Here is a 20,971-nt window from a genome sequence, read left to right as displayed (position 1 = left end):
AAATATTGTCAAAATGTCAATACTACCCAAAGCTATCTACACATTCAATGCAATCCCAATCAAAATTGCACCAGCATTCTTCTCGAAACTAGAACAAGCAATCCTAAAATTCATATGGAACCACAAAAGGCCCCGAATAGCCAAAGGAATTTTGAAGAAGAAGACCAAAGCAGGAGGCATCACAATCCCAGACTTTAGCCTCTACTACAAAGCTGTCATCATCAAGACAGCATGGTATTGGCACCAAAACAGACACATAGACCAATGGAATAGAATAGAAACCCCAGAACTAGACCCACAAACGTATGGCCAACTCATCTTTGACAAAGCAGGAAAGAACATCCAATGGAAAAAAGACAGCCTCTTTAACAAATGGTGCTGGGAGAACTGGACAGCAACATGCAGAAGGTTGAAACTAGACCACTTTCTCACACCATTCACAAAAATAAACTCAAAATGGATAAAGGACCTAAATGTGAGACAGGAAACCATCAAAACCTTAGAGGAGAAAGCAGGAAAAGACCTCTCTGACCTCAGCCGTAGCAATCTCTTACTCGACACATCCCCAAAGGCAAGGGAATTAAAAGCAAAAGTGAATTACTGGGACCTTATGAAGATAAAAAGCTTCTGCACAGCAAAGGAAACAACCAACAAAACTAAAAGGCAACCAACGGAATGGGAAAAGATATTCGCAAATGACATATCGGACAAAGGGCTAGTATCCAAAATCTATAAAGAGCTCACCAAACTCCACACCCGAAAAACAAATAACCCAGTGAAGAAATGGGCAGAAAACATGAATAGACACTTCTCTAAAGAAGACATCCGGATGGCCAACAGGCACATGAAAAGATGTTCAGCGTCGCTCCTTATCAGGGAAATACAAATCAAAACCACACTCAGGTATCACCTCACGCCAGTCAGAGTGGCCAAAATGAACAAATCAGGAGACTATAGATGCTGGAGAGGATGTGGAGAAACGGGAACCCTCTTGCACTGTTGGTGGGAATGCAAATTGGTGCAGCCGCTCTGGAAAGCAGTGTGGAGGTTCCTCAGAAAATTAAAAATAGACCTACCCTATGACCCAGCAATAGCACTGCTAGGAATTTATCCAAGGGATACAGGAGCACTGATGCATAGGGCCACTTGTACCCCAATGTTCATAGCAGCACTCTCAACAATAGCCAAATTATGGAAAGAGCCTAAATGTCCATCAACTGATGAATGGATAAAGAAATTGTGGTTTATATACACAATGGAATATTACATGGCAATGAGAAAAAATGAAATATGGCCTTTTGTAGCAACGTGGATGGAACTGGAGAGTGTGATGCTAAGTGAAATAAGCCATACAGAGAAAGACAGATACCATATGGTCTCACTCTTATGTGGATCCTGAGAAACTTAACAGGAACCCATGGGGGAGGGGAAGGAAAAAAAAAAAAAAGGTTAGAATGGGAGAGAGCCAAAGCATAAGAGACTGTTAAAAACTGAGAACAAACTGAGGGTTGATGGGGGGTGGGAGGGAGGAGAGGGTGGGTGATGGGTATTGAGGAGGGCACCTTTTGGGATGAGCACTGGGTGTTATATGGAAACCAATTTGTCAATAAATTTCAGGAAAAAAAAATGCAAAAAAAAAAAAAAAAAAAAAAAAAAAAAAAAAAAAAAAAAAAAGGCATTAATTAAAGACAGACTTTCAGAGAAACATACTTTTGAAGAGTAAGATGAAAAAGAGATCAATTATAGGATGTCCCTAAAGAATTAAGAGTGAAATATCAGTTGTAATGTGTGAGAAAGCTACTTTAACTCCACATGCACATCTTAAAATACTCATTCAGATTTATTCAACTTAACCAAGCTTGTAAGCGTTTCAAATGTAGTGAGGGTTGTGACTTAGAATGGTAAATTTTTGTACAGGGGGCAAAATTTACTCCTTCAGTTAAGCTTATGGTCTCTGCAAGTGATTGAAGGACCAACATCTACTTGCACAATCCCTTGTAGGGTATCTTGAATATATTTCTTCTGATACAGTTACATTACTTCTACCAATGTACATAAAAAGTCAAGAAAAAGAAAATATTACGTAGACATATCATATTCCATAATACCCTCAATGCAATGGACTCCTTGAAAATGGGAGACGGCAATTTAAACACCAGTCATTCAAAAAAAGTGCTTGACAAACATTAAAAGCCTGGAATTTTATTTAAATGATTGCCCCTCACAGTAGGTATGAGAGGAAGTAACACAGGCACTTTGCTGGAAAGGTTTATAGGACCAGAAGATGTGAAAGAGGGGTGGGTAGTATTAAAACTTCACAACTTTGTGTATATTATTTTTAATACTGTTTCCCTCATATGGTTGTTTTGGGCTATATTTGAGTTTATGAGTGTCTGAGGAGGAAGATGCCAATAGTCAAGATAGTATCTATACCATTAAATTTAACAGTACATACTTCTAATGGTACTTTAAGGTGGGTCATCATTTCACTCATTTAACCAGAATAGACCTAAGCTGTGAATATGGCCTTCTTGCTAAGTACCAGGGATATTTCTGTGATACTTCACCTGTCAAATCTAGTGACAACTGAGTGGTGGTGGGGGCAGAGGAAAAGGTTTATCAGGCTTGCTGTGACTGTGCTTTGGATGGAGACTTATAGCTGAGATGGAGAATCAACCTCATTCATTACCAATGCAAAGCTTACAAAAGTCATTTAAACATGGGCATCTGACTGATAGGTGGGGAAAAGGCATGAATGGTGAATCACATATTGTTTGTTTTACAGGCCAGGTCTAGAAATGGTGCTCATCACTTCCACAGCCATTCTGGTAACTATAACTTTGGTACTTAGACACACCTAACAGTGTAGAACTATGGCAGAAAAATGTGGTCTACTGTGTTGCTAGGGATAACAACCAGCATGTTTGGCAAACATCAATATCTGTCAGATAGTAAGAGTAAATATCTTCAGAGTTTAGTTTTTTTTTTTTTAAATTTTTTAACATTTATTAATTTTTGAGGGAGAGACAGAGTGTGAGCAGGGGAGGGGCCGAGAGAGAGGGAGACACATGATCTGAAGCAGGCTCCAGGTTCTGAGCTGTCAGCACAGAGCCCGAAATGGGGCTTGAACTCACAAGCCGTGAGATCATGACCTGAGCCAAAGTCAGACGCTTAACTGACTGAGCCACCCAGGTGCCCCCAGAGTTTAGTTTTAGTGGAGAGTGAAAAATGGAATAGGGTTCACAGTCAGCAAGCTTAAAAAGAAAGTGAGAGTGTCAGTATGACTGGAGAATAAGTGATACAGAGACAAATAGTATATATATAAAGCTTCAGGTTTTGTGTGTATTCACCTTCCCTTTTGGATTCATTGACTCATTTCTCCTTTACATCTTTGAGAGGAATGCAATTTTTTTAATTGAGTCATGAAAAGCTTGCTTCACTTGCTTGTTTCTCAGTGTGTAAATAAAGGGATTCAGCATTGGTGAGATAGAAGTAATAAGGAGTGAAATCCCTTTATTAATAGCCACCTCATCCTTGGCTGAAGGTTTGACATAAATGAAGATGCAGCTACCATAAGTAATGGAAACAACAATCATGTGGGAAGAACAAGTGGAAAAGGCCTTTTTTCTTTGTTGGGCAGAGGAAAACTTTAGAATGCTCCTGATGATATATATGTAGGAAAGAACTACACACATGAGGGTGATGATGAATGTAAACACAGCACATACTATAACCATCTGCTCTATCAACCATGTATCTGAGCAAGAGATCTTCAGGATAGGAGATGGATCACAGCAAAAATGATCAATGATGTTTGAATCACAGAATTCCAGGTCCAAACCTAGACTGAGTGGTGGGAGAATGATGATCAGTGCTGCTACCCAACAGAAGAGGATGAAGTTCTTGCAGACTCTGCTGTTCATAATGGTCATGTAATGCAGTGGTTTGCAGATGGCCACATAGCGATCATAGGACATGGTGGCCAGGAGAAAAAACTCTGTTACTGCAAAGAGGTCTGTAAACAACAGTTGACTGACACAAGCATTATAGGTAATGGACTTGTCACCAGATGATATGCTATATAAGAACCTGGGGATACAAGCAGTTGTGAATGAAATTTCTAAGAAGGAGAAATTTTGGAGGAACAGATACATCGGTGTTTTAAGGTGAGAATCAATCAGAGTGAGGGTGATGATGGTTAGGTTTCCAGATGCACTCAATATGTAGGAAAGAAATAGAAAGATAAAAAGCAAAATTTTCAGTCGAGTGTCATCTGTCAGTCCCAGCAAGATGAAAGTCGTAAGCGTGGTTTGGTTTCTCATCTTTGATTATTTCTTGTCTCTTGCCCAATCTGCTTGAAACAATAAAGAGGACTATATGAAGAGCTCCAAAGTCCTGGCCAACTTCTAACCTCAAGAGAAGTACATCTAAGAGTGATTCCTATACACTTGGTTAATGGAGAAGTGAACACATAACACATGGTGATGTTTGAGTGCCTCTTTGTGTCACACAACTAACTATTCATATTTAAATCACATATTTCCTATTGCTGCTTCTAATAAATCTACAACTTAGCTAGACCTGGTGTCAGTTGAACATATCATCTTATAAACATCATTAAAAAAAATTCCTCTCTTTATAAGTTGCTTTTGGATCAACAATTCTGCCCTACACCATATTTTCCATCTGCAGACATGCTTCTAGCAGAGAAGACTTGAAAACTAACAATGATCATTGGTCAAATAATCCCAGTACTAAAATTTACATATGTATTAGTTATTAAACTGGCAATGAATATTTATCACATAGTTTATCCTGTGTCAGCTTATTTAGTTCATCTTGGAAGTGTGTTTTTGTTGGATATATTTTCTTAAAGATTCATTTAAGTGTGTTAACAGTCCAATTTTTTTGAGGTTTTCCCCATAGAAATTTTACTTTAAATGTACATATTTAATATTTTTAATATTTACCTTTGGCTGTATTTTCTTTCTACTTTTAGAATATATTATCTACTTAATATATATTGTAGGATATCCTTGTTCTCCAAAGAATTTCTCCTCCAGTTACAAGCTGAAGTCTGGATTTGTATCATCTCATTCATTACTTCTAGGTTTCTTCAACAGTGATGGCCCTAAAGCACTCAAGCTGCTACAGTTTCATATTCTCTAGATCTTGAGAGCTTTTATTCCTCTTTCCCCATCAGTGGTTTCTCATTTAGAGCAGATTCTTGATATTAAAATTTGAAACTGAATTTCCATTGTTTCTTTCTAAACACATTTGACAGTGACAAATCACTCCTTGCATGTATTGAACAGTAATGTGTTTGATTCAAAATTATTACAGAGAAGTAAGGGAACATTAGGAATATGTTTATAGAGCTGAAGAGCCATAGCTCCAATTTTTTTGTTTTTGCCTACCTTGTTTCAGCTAGAAATAACTTATGGTAAATCACATGTACCAATATCACATGTACAAAGAAGTTTTAGCCTTTTAATTATACTTCCACGTTGTCATTTAAATTTCACCTATGTGATGTCTCCTCTGTCTTATCAACCATTTATACATCAACTCATCTGATTTTTGCACCATTTAAACTACTCTAGTCAAGGTCAACACTAGCTTCCCTCTTGTTTCACTCATTAAACACAATTCAGCCTTCATTTAGCTCAAACTCTTTGCTGCATATGAGACTATAAACTGCTACCTTATGAAAGTCATTACAGCTTAATTCCTGCCAACTCATATTTCCTTGAATTTCTTCCTACTACTTTGTCTATTCTTTTTCATTCTCTCTCGTGGCTTCCTTTCCTTCTCCAATCCGTTTGGTTATTGATCCATCTGAAATCTCTTTTCTAGAAAATCCTTTCTCTCACTCTGTCTCTTATGAATAAGTTGAATCTTATAAAAAGGTGACTTCAAATAGACTGATGATTCCCAACTTTGTATCTGCAGGGAAAATATATCTTAGGTGTTCTGACTTCAACATTCAGTTTATTCTTGGACATCTAGATCAGATTTGGAGGGTTTGAATTTAGACTTTTTCTTTTTCCTTTTTGAGTATCCTTGAGTGATTTGCTTAACGTCTTTATCTTGTGCTTTTTTTTTTCATGTGCAAAATTCAGGTAAAAATAATATTTACATCTTAGGGTTATACTGATAAATTTAGATACTATAGATAAAATATCTATAACTGCGTTTGGAATATGGCAAACAGTCATTACTATTAACTATATTGAGCATTCTTATTTTGTTATTTTATTGTGTCTTATTGAGAGTCCTGTGGATGTGCACATTTCAAGATTTTAAATGTGCCTCTCACTATTGCATTTCCTTCCCTGTCAATCCTAAGTCTCATCCAAGGACAATCTTTATTGTTCCTTTTTTCTTTACTCCCATTTTCAGTTTATCACTAGGTCTTGCCATTTTGGCTATCTTCGGAATTTGTTTCTTTTATTCTTTCACTCACAATACTAATTTTACTCTGGGTGTTTTTATCTCATTGAAACATTGCAGAAGCATATTAATACATACTTAACATATATCTTTGCATTCAAAATTTAAAATCAATATAATCTGAATCATTTTTTAAAAATCCCAAATATGATTAATTCTCCCTTATGTGTTGTAGAAAAATGTTTCTGAAAGATTATTAACTGACATTAACCCTATACTAGATATTTCCTTAAAACTCTTGATCTGTCTCTCAATTATATGAAAGTTAATTTATTTTGGCTTTAGGTAAGAATTATGGAGAGTAGAAGAAGGAACATATTTAGGGATTTTGAGTTTCAAATGCATCAAGCATTTAGATTAATGGAATCTTTTCATGCAATAAAGATTTTATTCCATGCGTAATGAGTAAGGACAAGGCTTCTCATACTTAGAGAATTTAGGAAATTTGTTTAGCAGGGGATAAAAGAGTTAGGGGATAGGTTAGAGAATTTGATGGTTCCGAATGAGATCTCTATGTTTGGGGCTCTCTGCTATCTTCCACTGATATGAAGCCAGAATAACAGAAGGAAAGAAAATGAGATAGACTTCTGCAGGGTTTTTTCCTTGAAGAGCTCTCAGGAGGAAAATAATAGGAAATAGTTGCTCCTTGAACACAGGCTATAAGGGCATTAGAAAGTCACATAGTATTCCCAGTCTCAAGATGGTGTAGAATTAGAAGAAGGGTGTTCCTATGCTTAATAGTGGCAGGAAGCTAAAAAAGAACGTTCAGTCCTTCATAAATTTTCCTGTATTGCAATTTGCTGTAGAGATATAAAAGTGTCTTAAGGCTTATACAGAGAACCACTGAACCGTAAGAGTTCTATGGGAAGAGGGACAAGAGATCCCACAGCAGAAAAGCACAGAATAGGTATTTGAGGATATGAAGAGATGATGGATATTTTGATAATGTCAACTCTGATGGATACTGACATTTCTTTACCTCTTAATACACTCAAAGTGCACAGATGTACCAGAATTAGGATGAAGCTGGGTTGAGGGCGACAGCACAGATGTATGTTAATGATTCACTAGAATGAGGTGGTGGAGTTAGGTAGGGAGGGAAGACACTGATATTAAGTTGAATTAAAAAAATGAATTTTTATTTTTTTCAGAGTGTGCAAGTAGAATTTTTGCTATCTCAAATAATTAAAATTACTCAAGCCATAATTTTAATCCTTTCTATCACTCCCTTTTACCTTCATCATAAAATTTAAGCTTCTCAGTGAGCATATGGAGACCTTTCTAATATTTCCAGTATTAATACAATCTACCTAATTTCTTCTATTCTTCTAGTGTACTTTTACTGGATGCTGTCTTACTCCCCATAGTATGTATATACCTCTATGATATACAATGGAATATTACTCAGGCATAAAAACGAAATTTTGACATTTGCAGCAACATGGATGTACCTACAGGGTATAATGTTAAGTGAAATAAGTCAGTCACAGGAAAACAAATTACCATATGATTTCACTCATATGTGGAATTTAAGAAACAACAAGTGAATAAACAAAGAAAAAAGAAACAAAAAAACTCTTAAATACAGAGACCAAACTGGTGATTGCCAGAGGGAAGGTGGGTGAGGCCTGGGTGAAGTAGGTAAAAGGGATTAAGAATACAGTTACTTTGATGGGCACTGAGATATGTATAGAATTGTGGAATCATTATATTGTAAAACTGAAGCCAACATAGCACTGCTAATTATACTTTAATGAAAAAAAAAAAAAGGATAGTATATCATAGTGATAAAGAGTACAGTCTATAGAGTCAGGCTGCTGGTTTCACATTTCCTGATTCAATTTGCTTCTCTTATTTACTGGCAGTTCCCATAAAAGGCCATGCTTAAAATTATCTGTGGAAATTTCCATATGCTGATCCTTTTCTCTTTAGTGATCTCTATACCTGCAGTCTCTAACCTTCCTATCCCTCTTTCAATTTTTGGTTTAGGTATAAATTTCACTAGGAATCTATCTATAACCCTTTAAGTAGAAGTAGCTTTTCCTTGTAGTCTATGACTATTCTTATGATAAGTCTTATGACTAACTTGTCAAATAGGGTAGACAAATTTTATTTTGGACATTATTGTGTCTCCAGCAGCAAACTTATCTCCAGGGGCATTAGTAAGTGTTCTTTAAAAGTTTATAGAAATAAAGAATTACTGTCATATTTGCCTTAAACAACAAAAGCAAGGTATTTTCTTTAAACTGAGCAGGTTTTAAAATGATTTTATATATAAGACCATTAACCTATAAGCTGATTGGGGTAAAAATTAACTGATTTTTTTGAGACTGCCTTTAACATTATGCAGGTGTGACTGATTCTATTGTCTTCCTGTGGGCTAATGTCTAGTAAGAGGAAGTTTGCTTCCTGTGCTTTATACACTGTCTTTGAAATAAGAGTATGCTGTTCCCCCTTCTCCTTTCCTTTATAGCTTTAGTTTCCTCCATAATACCTACTTTCATGGAATTATTGTGCGTACTGATTGAGATAATTCATGCAGAGTGCCTGGCAGATAATAAGTTAAAGCCACTACCTCTTTTCTCTCCTTCATTTTCTTCCTCCTCCTCTTTTTTTTTTTTTTTAACATTTATTTATTTATTTTTGAGACAGAGAGAGACAGAGCATGAATGGGGGAGGGGCAGAGAGAGAGGGAGACACAGAATCGGAGGCAGGCTCCAGGCTCTGAGCCATCAGCCCAGAGCCCGACGCGGGGCTCGAACTCATGGACTGCGAGATCGTGACCTGAGCTGAAGTCAGACGCTTAACCAACTGAGCCGCCCAGGTGCCCGCTCCTCCTCTTTTTTTTGTTCCATAACTTCCTCTAATACTTATGCGAATGTGTGAGGGCACTAATCAATGGCATTACAACTATTGTGTTTTCTGAATTCTTTATAAAGCTTGTGAATTTTGGTGCCTCTGAAAGCCTGTTCAATGTTCTGTAAAGAAATACTAAGAGCAGAGTTCAGAGAGGCTGCAATTTTGGACATGAGGTAACAGGTATTTCACATTTCTTTCTCAACTATCATTAGGTAATTAAATGAGCAGTTATTTTGTAAATAGAGTCTATATCTTTTGTTTTCCCTCTATTCCAAGGACGAAAAGGATTTCCTAGGTAAAAATTTGTTGATGAATGTTTTTACTTATTCTAGCAATCTGTACCCAATGAGAAACCTAGAGGTGTGCTTTTCTAAGGTCTGGTGAATTCAAGCATGGTATTTCTATTAAGACAGTAACAAATAACAGCATCAGACTCCTACAGATAGGAAATTACCTTGAATTATGTGCATCTCTGCAGAAAAGAAGCACTAATCATGCTCAGGGGGAGAAATAACTGATAATCAAGTACCCTTTTAGACAGAATCATATAGGAATTGACCCTTTTGTACCAAACTGAGATCATTCTTAAAGCTCTCAGTGCTTCACTGTGGCATACTAACTCAGAGCATTGTCCCAGATTCCCAAACTCTCCTTTCATTCTAATCACCAATTTATTTTCTGTGATCTTGGAATGTTAAGTGAGTGTTCTGGTAAACCACTTTAATTTAGGTATATTTTCAATTTAGTGTAGTTCAAAGAATATTTGTACTTATAAATTTTTTTCTTTCAATGTTTGTTTATTTCAATGAACAAAATGAAATGTTTATTTCGATGTTTGTTTATTTTGAGAGCTTGAGTGGGGGAGGAGCAGAGAGAGAGGGAGACAGAGAATCCTTAACAGGCTCCAGGCTCTGAGCTGCCAGCACAGAGCCCAATGCGGGGCTCAAACCCATGAACTGTGAGATCATGATCTGAGCCGAAGTTGGATGCTTAACCGACTGAGCCACCCAGGCACCCTGGAATATTTGTATTTATAATTAGCTCATTGATCACTACAGACAACATTGCTAATAATTTGGCACTGTGATGAAGGCACAATTACAACTTGGTATAATATATATTTGTTGGTAAGTGTGATGTTGTGGGTCAGGTCACTTCTGTTTGTTCCTACTGTTTTTGTGACTACTCATGAATTAATTAAAAACATGTACTGAGAACCTATGATATGATTGATACTGTTATAAGCACTAAGGCCAAAATGAGTGAAAAAGTACTGACTCATCTCTACTGATGTGTGTATTAAACATTTCCAGTGAGTTCAATCCCTTAAAATGTAATTTTTCTAAAATAAAATAATATTACAAATAACTACTTATAACATTATAACTATTTGGTTTTTTTCAGAGATATCCAAATTAATTTATTTCCATCTCATATTTCAATAGACAAGTCTGATATTTTTGCAGAGACCACGGAGCTAGAATGTTAATTGAAGAAAAACTGAAATTCCCAAATAAGAATATACTTACTCTTGTGGAAGGTAATCATGACTTTAGATGACTCTATGATCCTGATGGTTCCAAAGATGAAACTGAAAGCATAAGTGGAGTCGAATGTGTGCACAAAGGCCCCTCTCATGGAAACATACACATTCACAGACAGTGTTTTACTGCAGGTAGTGTTCTCTGAGTTGCCCAGAAACTCTTGTTAAAAATTCTATTCCACTTTAGTGACACCTGGGTGACTCAGTCGGTTGAGCGTCCTACATTGGCTCAGGTCATGATCTCAAGGTTGGTGAGTTCAAGTCCCACATGGGGCTTGCTATTGTCAGCACAGAGCCCACATCAGATTCTCTGTCCACTTCTTTTTGCCTGTCCCCCACGTATTCTCTCTTAAAAATAAAATAAAAACATTAAAAAAAAAGACCAAAAGAAAATATTCTATTCCACGTTAAACCTAGGAAAAAATTTCTTATATAGCAAACCTGAAAAAAAAGTCATTTATTTTAAATGATGAGAAATCTAAGGTGATTTTTAGAAGATTTTGATGGATGATTTCTGATTTCTCTGGGCAAAAATAGACTTTTACACAGTGAAGTAACATAGATGTTTTATTATCTCAGACTCATATGGATGTGCAGGAGCTCTCTATGTGGGTAAATAAAGGGTCCTAGGTAACCAAGGTTCAAATATGACTAATGATTATAATATATGCTGAATTTTGGCAAAATACCTAATAGAGGCAGCAGTGGGAATCATGTCCTTGGAGACAATAAGGTGAAACAATTTTATTAGATACATTCTGAGTGCAAAACAATACTTTTCTGATGAAACGGTATTTCTGGCTACTCTTCAACTCATAGATAACAAAATGTTAACAAAAGACAACAAAATTGCTTTAGGTCTGTACTTTAAGTGGAAAAATGTATAAATATACTTGAAAGTAGTATATATATAATCAATTTCTCAATTTATTGTTAATACTTTTGCATGGTAAAAATATAGATTTGCATCACAATATATTCTTTATGGACAAACCTTTATTTGAGAAAGCTTCCCATATTTAACTATTATAAAGTTGTATGTTAAAAATCTTATTTAAAAAAATAAAAATCTTATTGTATATAAATATCATCTATTTCTTTAATTACCAGCATTATTATCAGAAGAGGAATTTCTGAGGCAAAGGCCACTTATATTTTAGAATTTTGAGAGGCACCTGGGTGGCTCGGTTAAGTGTCCAGCTTTGGCTCAGGTCATGATCTCACGGTTTGTGGGTTCGAGCCTTGCATCGAGCTTTGTGCTGATAGCTCAGAGCCTGGAGCCTGCTTCAGATTCTGTGTCTCCCTCTGTCTCTGCCCCTCCCTGACTCACTCGCTGTCTCTCAAAAATGAATAAACATGAAACAAAATTAGAATTTTGAAGTGTATTGTCACACTTTGCTTCCAATGTGTAATGCCACATAATATTCACAAAAGTGTATGGGTCCCTTGCCACTGTTGGGATCGTAAGGGAATCCCATCCTTATTTTGGTTGATTTCTGAGTCAATTAGAGAAAGTAGGCAATTAAATGGTTATTAAAGTATCAGTTTTGTTACAGATAGAGATGTTAAAAATATGACTTTGGACATTCCAATAAGCATATCTATCAGGTATTGCTAGATCCAAATCTGTCCCATCAACCAGCGTGGGTAACTTATTGAATGACTTCAAGCAGTCTGAAAACTAGTTGTAGAAAAGACAACTTAAAAGAGGAAAAGGAATAGGATAGATCTAGCATACCCAGATCCTTGTTCAAGATCTACTTGTCAGATAAGTCTTGTCAACAACAGGCAAGGATAGGTACGAGACAGGCCAAGAGAATTGCACACATGAATTATTGAAAAAAATCTTCAAACTTTAGAAATAAAGCAGGAAAATGCCTGTCTTTGCAATGTCATTTTATAGACTCATCTAAAAATTATTTAATTATTCAGGAAAATATACTTTGTTATTTACTCTTTGCTTAAAGTCCACATACCTTGAAATGACACATTGACAGATTTCTGTTCAGTGGAAAAGATATTCCAAAGACTGCAGTTTTATGGCACTGTAGGGTATTAATCTGTTCAGTATCTAGTAGATACTGAACAGTAGTCTTTTTTTTTTAATTTTTTAAAACATTTATTTATTTTTGAGACAGAGAGAGACAGAGCATGAACGGGGGAGGGGCAGAGAGAGAGGGAGACACAGAATCGGAAGCAGGCTCCAGGCTCTGGGCCATTAGCCCAGAGCCTGACGCGGGGCTCAAACTCACGGACCGCAAGATCGTGACCTGAGCTGAAGTCGGACGCTCAACCGACTGAGCCACCCAGGCGCCCCATGAACAGTAGTCTTGATTATAGTGTTTATTCCTTTAAAATATTTTTTAATGTTTATTTATTTTGAGGGAGAGAGAGAGTACAAGCAGGGGAGGGGCAGAGAGGGAGACACAGAATCTGAAGCAGGCTCCAGGTTCTGAGCTGTCAGCACAGAGCCTGATGTGGGGTGACAACTCACAAACTGTGAGATCATAACCTGAGCTTAAGTCGGATGCTTAACTGACTGAGCCACCCAGGCGCTCTTTAAGTTCTCCTTTTAAACAAAGTTACTATCTTACTGGTTTAACTAGTTGAGTAAAATATTTTGCAAGTGTTTGTTGAATAATTGTATGAATCATGTATTTCTTAAGTTTTTGAGAATTATTCTTAATGCATCTCCACATGAAGATAATTATGAAGAGTAGGGAGTATATATTTCTTCCTAATATTCACCATATTCACTATATTTCTAAGATTTTCTTTTAACCAATTGACTTAACATTAAACCTCTGGTTAACAAAGCATATGCTTATACCCCTTAAGAGAGAAATCAGCTCTCTTTAAGGCAGAACAGTCCACCTTCCCAGTTATACTTTCCCATTGCCAGTTCCTTTGAATATCTTTCTGGGCCTATGTCAAACATTTTGGAATTGACTTCAAGTCAGAGTACCAAATAAATATATTAGTAAGGCCACTCTAAACCTATAATTGAAAACTTACCTTCTAACATTTTCCCTGTATCAAGTATTTAGATATGTTATCTTTTTTCTTTTTAATTAATTAAATGTAAGACAGGAAATCATCAAATCATTTTAGTCAATTAATTAATTTAGATTCAAGTTAGTTAACATATAGTGTAGTATTGGTTTCCGGAGTAGAATTTAGTGATTCATCACTTACATATAACACGCAGTGCTCATCACAAGTGCCCTCTTTAATGCCCATTACCCATTTAGCCCATATTCCCACCTACCTTCCTTCCAGCAACTTTCAGTTTGTTCTCTATAATTAAGAGGCTCTTATGGTTTGCCTTTCTCTCTATGTTTTTGTCTTATTTTTGCATCTGTGTTCATCAAGGATATTGGCCTGTAGTTCTCTTTTTATGTGGACTCTATTTGGTTTTAGGATCAGGGTAATGCTGGCCTCATACAATGTGTTTTAGGAAGTTTTCCTTCTATTTCTATTTTTGGAAGAGTTTGAGAAGAATAGGCATTAATTCTTCTTTAAATGTTTGGTAGAATTTGCCTGTGAAGACATGCGGCCCTGGACTTTTATTGGTTGGGAGTTTTTTGATTACTGATTCAATTTCTTTGTTGGTTACCAGTGTGCTCAAGTTTTCTGTTTCTTCTTGTTTCAGTTTTGGTAGTTTATATGTTTTGAAGAATTTGTACGTTTCTTCCAATTTGTTTTCCAATTTGTTGACATGTGATTTTTACATTATATTCTGTTATAATTGTTTGCATTTCTGTGGTGTTGGTTGTTATTTCTCCTCTCTCACATGTGGCTTTATTTGGATCCTTTCTCTTTTCTTTTTGATGAATCTGGCTAGAGGTTTTTCAATTTTATTAATTTTTTCAAAGAACCAGCTCCTGGTTGCATTGATCTGTTCTGTTGGTGTGTGTGTGTGTGTGTGTGTGTGTGTGTGTGTGTGTGTGTGTGTTTTATTTTCGAGGTCATTTATTTCTGCTCTAATTTTTATTATTTCCTTTCTTCTGCTGGATTTCAACTTTGTTGTTCTTCTACCTCCTTTAGGTGTAAAGTTAGGTTGTTAATTGAGATTTTTCTTCCTTCCTGAGGTAGGCATGTATTGCTATTTACTTCCCTCTTAGGACCGTGTTTGGTGTTCCCAAAACTGTTGTGGACTATTATGGTTTTTTTTGTTTCCTTGTATTTTTAAGTCATTTCTTTGTTTTCCTGGTTGACCAATTCATTGTTTAGTAGCAGTTCTTTACCCTCCAGTGTATTTGTGGCTTTTCCAAATCTTTTCTTGTGGTTAACTTCTAGATTCATAGCATTATGGTCAGAAAAGTTATGTGGTATGATTTCAATATATTTGTATTTTTTGAGGCCTGTTTTGTGACCTAATGTGTGAACTCTTCTGGAGAATGTTCCATGTGCACTTAAAAGAAGTATTTTGCTGTTTTAGAATGGAATGGAATGGAATTTTAGAATGGAATGGAATGGAATGTTTTAGAATTTAGAATGGAATGTTCTGAATGTAATACACACATCAGTAGAAATGGGTCAGTACCTGTTTACTCTTTTTGATCTTAGTACTCATAGCAATATCGATCATATCATAGGTTCTCAATACATATGTTTTGAATTAATTCATGAGTGGTCATAGAAACCGGAACAAACAGAAGTGACCTGCCCCACAACATCACGCTTACCAACAAATATATATTTATACCAAGTTGTAACTGTGCTTCATTAGAGTGCCAAATTTTTAGCATTTTATAAGTCCATCTGGTCCAGTGTGTCATTCAAAGCCATTGTTTCCTTGTTGATTTCCTGCTTAGATGAAATGTCCACTGATGTAAGTGGAATATTAAAGTCCTTTATTACTGTGTTTTATCAATTACTTCCTTTTTGTTTGTTTATATATTTGAGTGCTCCATGTTGGATGCATAAATATTTACTATTGTTACGTCTTCTTGTTGGATTGTCTCCTGTATGATTATATAATGCCCTTCTTTGTCTTTTTTTACAGTCTTTGTTTTAAAGTCTAGTTTGTCTGGGGGTGCCTGGGTGGTTCAGTCAGTTAAGCGACCGACTTCGGCTGAGGTCATGATCTCATGGTTCGTGGGTTTGTGCCCTGCGTCGGGCTCTGTGCTGACAGCTCAGAGCCTAGAGCCTGCTTCAGATTCTGTGTCTCCCTGTCTGTCTGCCCCTCCCCTGCTTGTGCTCTGTCTTTCTCTCTCTCAAAAAAATAAATAAATAAAAATGTTAAAAAAAATTAAAGTCTAGTTTGTCTGATATAAGTTTTGCTATTTGGACTTTCTTTTGACCTACGTTTGCATGATAAGTGTTTCCCTGCTCCCTCTCTTTCAATTTGCAGGTATCTTTAGGTCTAAAATGAGTCTTGTAGGGAGTACCTAGATGGGGCTTCCTGCATTTTGACATGCTATGTCTTTTTATTGGAGCATTTAATCCATTTACATTCAAAGTAATTATTGATAATACATTTGTTGGCATTTTATTACTTGTTTTGCCATTGTTTCTGGAGGTTTTCTGTAATCTTTTCTAGTCTTTGTCACTTTTAGTCTCTCCTTTCCCTTAAGCCAAGGCCTAATTCAGAGTAAGGTCCTAACTGTCTTCAATTCTCTGATGGCTGAAAGAGGTGAGGAAGCTTCAAAGAAAAAGTTTGACCCTAGCAGAGGTTAGTTCATGAAGCTTAGGAAAGGAAGCCATCTCTATGGGATAAAAGTGCAGGGTGAAGCAGCAACCACTGATGTGGAAGCTTCAGCAAGTTATCGAAAAGGTCTAGCTAAGATAATTAATGAAGGTGGCTACACTAAACATCAGATTTTCAATGTAGATGAAACAGCCTCATATTGAAAGAAGATGCTGCCTAGGATTTTCAAAAGTAGAAAGGAAAAGCGAATGTCTGGGTTCAAAGCTTTAAAGGACAGGTTGACTCTTTTATTAGGGGATAATGAAGGTGGTAACTTGAAGTCAAAGGCAATGATCACTGACCATTCTGAAAATCCTAAGGCCCTTAAGAATTATGCTAAATGTACTCTGCGTGTACTCTATAAATGGTACAATAAAGCCTGGATGAAAGCACATGGATTTGCAATACGTTTTACTGAATATTTTGAACATATTGTTGAAACCTAGTGCTCAGAAAAAAAAGGTTTCTTTTAAAATATTACTGCTCATTGACAGTGTATCTGGTCACCCAAAAACTCTAATGGACATTTCCAGTGAGATTAATACTGTTTTCATGCCTGCTAACACAATATCCATTTTGCAGCCCATGGGTCAGGGAGTAATTTTAACTTTCAAGTCTTTAAGAAATACATCTCATGAAGCTTGGGCTGCCATAGAGAATGATTCTTCTGATGGATCTTGCCAAATTGAAAACCTTCTGGAAAGGATTCACCATTCTAGATGCCATTAAGAACATTTGTGCTTCATGGTAAAAGGTCAAGATATCAACATGAACAGAAGTTTTAATAGATGTTGATTGTTTTGAGGGGTATGAGCCTTCAGTAGAGGAAATAACTGCGGATGTGGTGGAAATAACAAGAGAACTATAATTAGAAGTGGAACCTGAAGATGTTACACAGTTGCTGCAATCTGATGATAAAACTTACCTAGACATAGAGTTGCTTCTTATGGATGAGCAAAGAAAGTGTTTGTTTGTTTGTTTGTTTACTTGAGAGAGAGAGAGAGAGAGAGAGAGTGCGCGCAAGCAGGGGAGGGGCAGAGAGAGTGAGAGGGAGAGAGAGAGAATCCCAAGCAGGTTCCACACTGACAGCACAGAGCCAGATGTGGGGTTCAAACTCACGAACTGTGAGATCGTGACCTGAGCCAAAACCAAGAGCTGGAGGCTTAACCAACTGAGCCACCCAGATACCCCAAAAGTGGTTTTTGAGATGGAAGCTACTCCTAAGGATGATGCTGTAAGGATAGTTGAAATGAGAACAAAGGATTTAGAATATTACATAAACTTAGGTGATAAAGCAATGGCGGATTTTGAGAGTATCGACTCCCGATTTTGAAAGAAGTTATGGGTGAAAAGTGCTATCAAATAACATCACATGCTATAGAGAAATTATGAAAGGAAAAAAGTCAATTGATGTGGCAAACTTTATTATTGTTCTACTTTAAGAAATTGCAACAGTCACCCCAACCTTCAACAACCACCACCCTGATCAGTCAGCTGCCATCAACACTGAGGTAAGACCCTCTATCAGCAAAAAGATTATGACTCTCTGGGAGCAGTGATGATCGTTAGCATTTTTTAGCAATAAAGTATTTTTAAATTAAGGCACATACAGTGTTTTTTAGACCTAATGCTGTTGCACACTTAATAGACCAGAGAATAATGTAAACATAACTCTTACGTACACTGGGAAACCAAAAATTCATCTGACTCACTTTATTATGGTACTTGCTTTATACAGTGGTCTGGAACTGAATCCACAATATCTCCAAGGTATCCCTGTATATTACCTTTACCAGAGACCTTTAAAATTTCAACTTGGAGGATTCCCTGTAGTATTTTTTTGTAGGGAAGATCAAGTGGTAATGATTTTTCTTATGTTATGCTCATTTGGAAAGTCTTAATTTCTCTTTGATTTTTCAAAGGACACTTTTGCTGAATATAGTATCATTGTTGCCAGTTTTTTCTTTCACAATTTTGAATATATAGTCCCACTCCCTTCTGGCCTGCAAAGTTTCTGCTGAGAAATGCCTCGATAATCTGATAGGAGCTCCCTTGTGTCTGACAATATTTTGCTCTTGCTGCTCTCTAGATTCTCTCTTTAACTTTTGACAGTTTGTTTATAATGTCTGTCAGGGTGGGTCTCTTTGAGTATCTTATGTAGACTTCTTCAAGCTTCTAAAATTTGTGTGCCCATTTCTTTTTTTCAGATTTGGAAAGTTTTCAGCCATTATTTCTTCAAATTTGCTCTCTGCCCTTTCATCTCTCTTCTCCTTCCGGGACTCTCATAATGTATGTATTTGTCCACCTGATGGTGTCTCATAAATCCTTTGGGCTCTCTTCACTTTTCTTCATTCTATTTTCTTTTTCTGCTCCCTGACTCAAAAATATTTTATTGCAGCATATTGACACACAATGTTACATTAATTTCAAGTGTACAACATAGTCATTCAACAAGTCTATATATTGTGCTATGCTCACCACAAGGGTAGCTACCATCTGTCACCATATAATGCTATTATAATGCCATTCACTATATTCCCTAAACTGTGCCTTTTATCCCTGTGATTTATTCATTCTGTAGCTTGAAGTCTGTATCTCCAAGTTCACTGATTCATTCTTCTGCTTGAATAAGATTACTATTTAACCTCCCTAGATAATTTTTTAAAATTCAGTTGTTATATTATTCAGGTCCAAAATTTCTGTTTGGCTCTTTTTATAGTTTCTGTCTTTTTGTTGATATTTTCACTGTTGTTCATGAATCCTTCCCTGATTTCATTTAGTTGTCCGTATTCTTATTCAGCATCTCAGCACTGTTATTTTGAATTGTTGGGTATTTCAGCATGTTTCCTTAGGGTCACTTGTTGGAGATTTAATTTGGTCTTTGAGCCATCATTCCCTGTTTTTTATTTACTTACTTACTTGTTTATTTAGTATTGTGCTCTTAAAATTTGGACGTTTGATGTTTATTTATTTTTGACAGAGACGGGGGAGAGGGAGAGAAGCAGAGAGAGATGGAGACAGAATCAGAAGCAGGGTCCAGGCTCTGAGCTGTCAGCACAGAACCTGATGCAGGGCTTGAACCCATGAACCATGAGATCATGACCTAGGCCGAAGTTGGACAGTTAATTGACTGAGCTGCCCAACTGCCCCAAACTTGGGCATTTGAAAAAGAATGGAGTTTGGAGTTTGGATGAAAGATGCTAACATTTTTGTATATGTATAAAATGTCTATGGAAGGACATATAAAAGGACACATAGTGAATGGCTCTATGGCAGACTGAATAGCAGGGAAAAATGGTGAGGAAGAGACTTATGTCATACTGTTTATAATTTTATTTAAAATTTTATTTTATTAACACTTGCATGTAGTCCATGTGAAAAAAGAGGGATGAAATAAAATGTATACCATAAAAAGAATGAAATTATCTCTCGCAATACAGATCAATATCAACTATTTTAAGTAACTTAATTCAGATATAATTCATATAATACATGACTACTAGAGGAAATGGGAAATGAAGATCAGAGTAGTGCGTGACTGATCAAGGAAAATTTACTGAAAGAGATCATTTCTAGCTTGTTCTTGGAAGACATTTTGCTAGTCATAATTATCAACTTAAAAATAATGATGCCTAGGAGTGCCTGAGTGGCTGAGTTGGTTGGGTGTCTGACTGTGGCTCAGGTCATGGTCTTGTGGTTCATGAGTTCGAGCCCTGTGCTGGGCTCTGTGCTGCCAGCTCAGAGCCTGGAGTCTGCTTCAGATTCTCTTGTCTCCCTCCCACTCGTGCTATATCTCTCTCTCAAAAAAATAAATAAATTTAAAAAATGATGCCTCAAATGTACATGTATTTCACTCACATTCATATTACCTGTTGGTGGGAACCAGAGGAAATATACAATGATAAACAAGTAAAAGACTAATACACTGAAAATGATATGACATTTGATGAAGGACATTAAGGAAAGTACAAATAAATGGAAAGATATCTTATGTTCATGGACTGGAAGTCTTAATAATGTTAAAATTTCCATACTATGAATGGACAGTGATCTGTAGTGATCACTGGAATCCCTATCAAAATCTCAATGGTACTTTTCTAAACACGAAAAAAGAAGAAAATTGTCATTAAAAAAATCTATGGAATGGGAGAAAATACTTGCAAACCTAGTATCTGATAAAGGGTTAATCTCAAAAATATGTAGGGGACTCTTACAACTCAGTTGCCAAAAACTCATTATATTACTTTAATGAGGAAAGGCACATATTTATTGTCTTTCATACAATAAAAGGGAAGGTAATGATATGAGGGTAGATTTCATAATGAACGTTAAAAGTTTTTTGAAAGAAGCCTACACTGACAAATTTTGGATGCAGCCAAGTTGACTAGACTATTAAGAGGAAGTATTTCTGAGTGTCTTCATTC

The 20,971-nt window shown here is 36.3% G+C and overlaps 1 protein-coding gene across 1 annotated transcript; it reads right to left on the bottom strand.

The window, feature by feature from the left end:
- Positions 1-3,383: 3,383 nt before the first annotated feature.
- Positions 3,384-4,322, bottom strand: LOC122473098 (olfactory receptor 6C2-like). The gene has a single exon (XM_043563212.1). It carries the CDS (start codon positions 4,320-4,322, stop codon positions 3,384-3,386), a length of 939 nt encoding a protein of 312 aa, XP_043419147.1.
- Between the last annotated feature and the right edge of the window lie 16,649 nt (positions 4,323-20,971).

This window comes from Prionailurus bengalensis, chromosome B4 (assembly GCF_016509475.1).
Source record: "Prionailurus bengalensis isolate Pbe53 chromosome B4, Fcat_Pben_1.1_paternal_pri, whole genome shotgun sequence".
Classification (NCBI taxonomy): Eukaryota; Metazoa; Chordata; class Mammalia; order Carnivora; family Felidae; genus Prionailurus; species Prionailurus bengalensis.
Note: the sequence above shows the minus strand (reverse complement) of the source record. Positions and strands in the feature narration are given on the sequence as shown.

Coding starts and splice junctions, on each gene's coding strand:
- LOC122473098 (XM_043563212.1), bottom strand. CDS start 4,322: ATGAGAAACCAAACCACGCTTACGACTTTCATCTTGCTGGGACTGACA.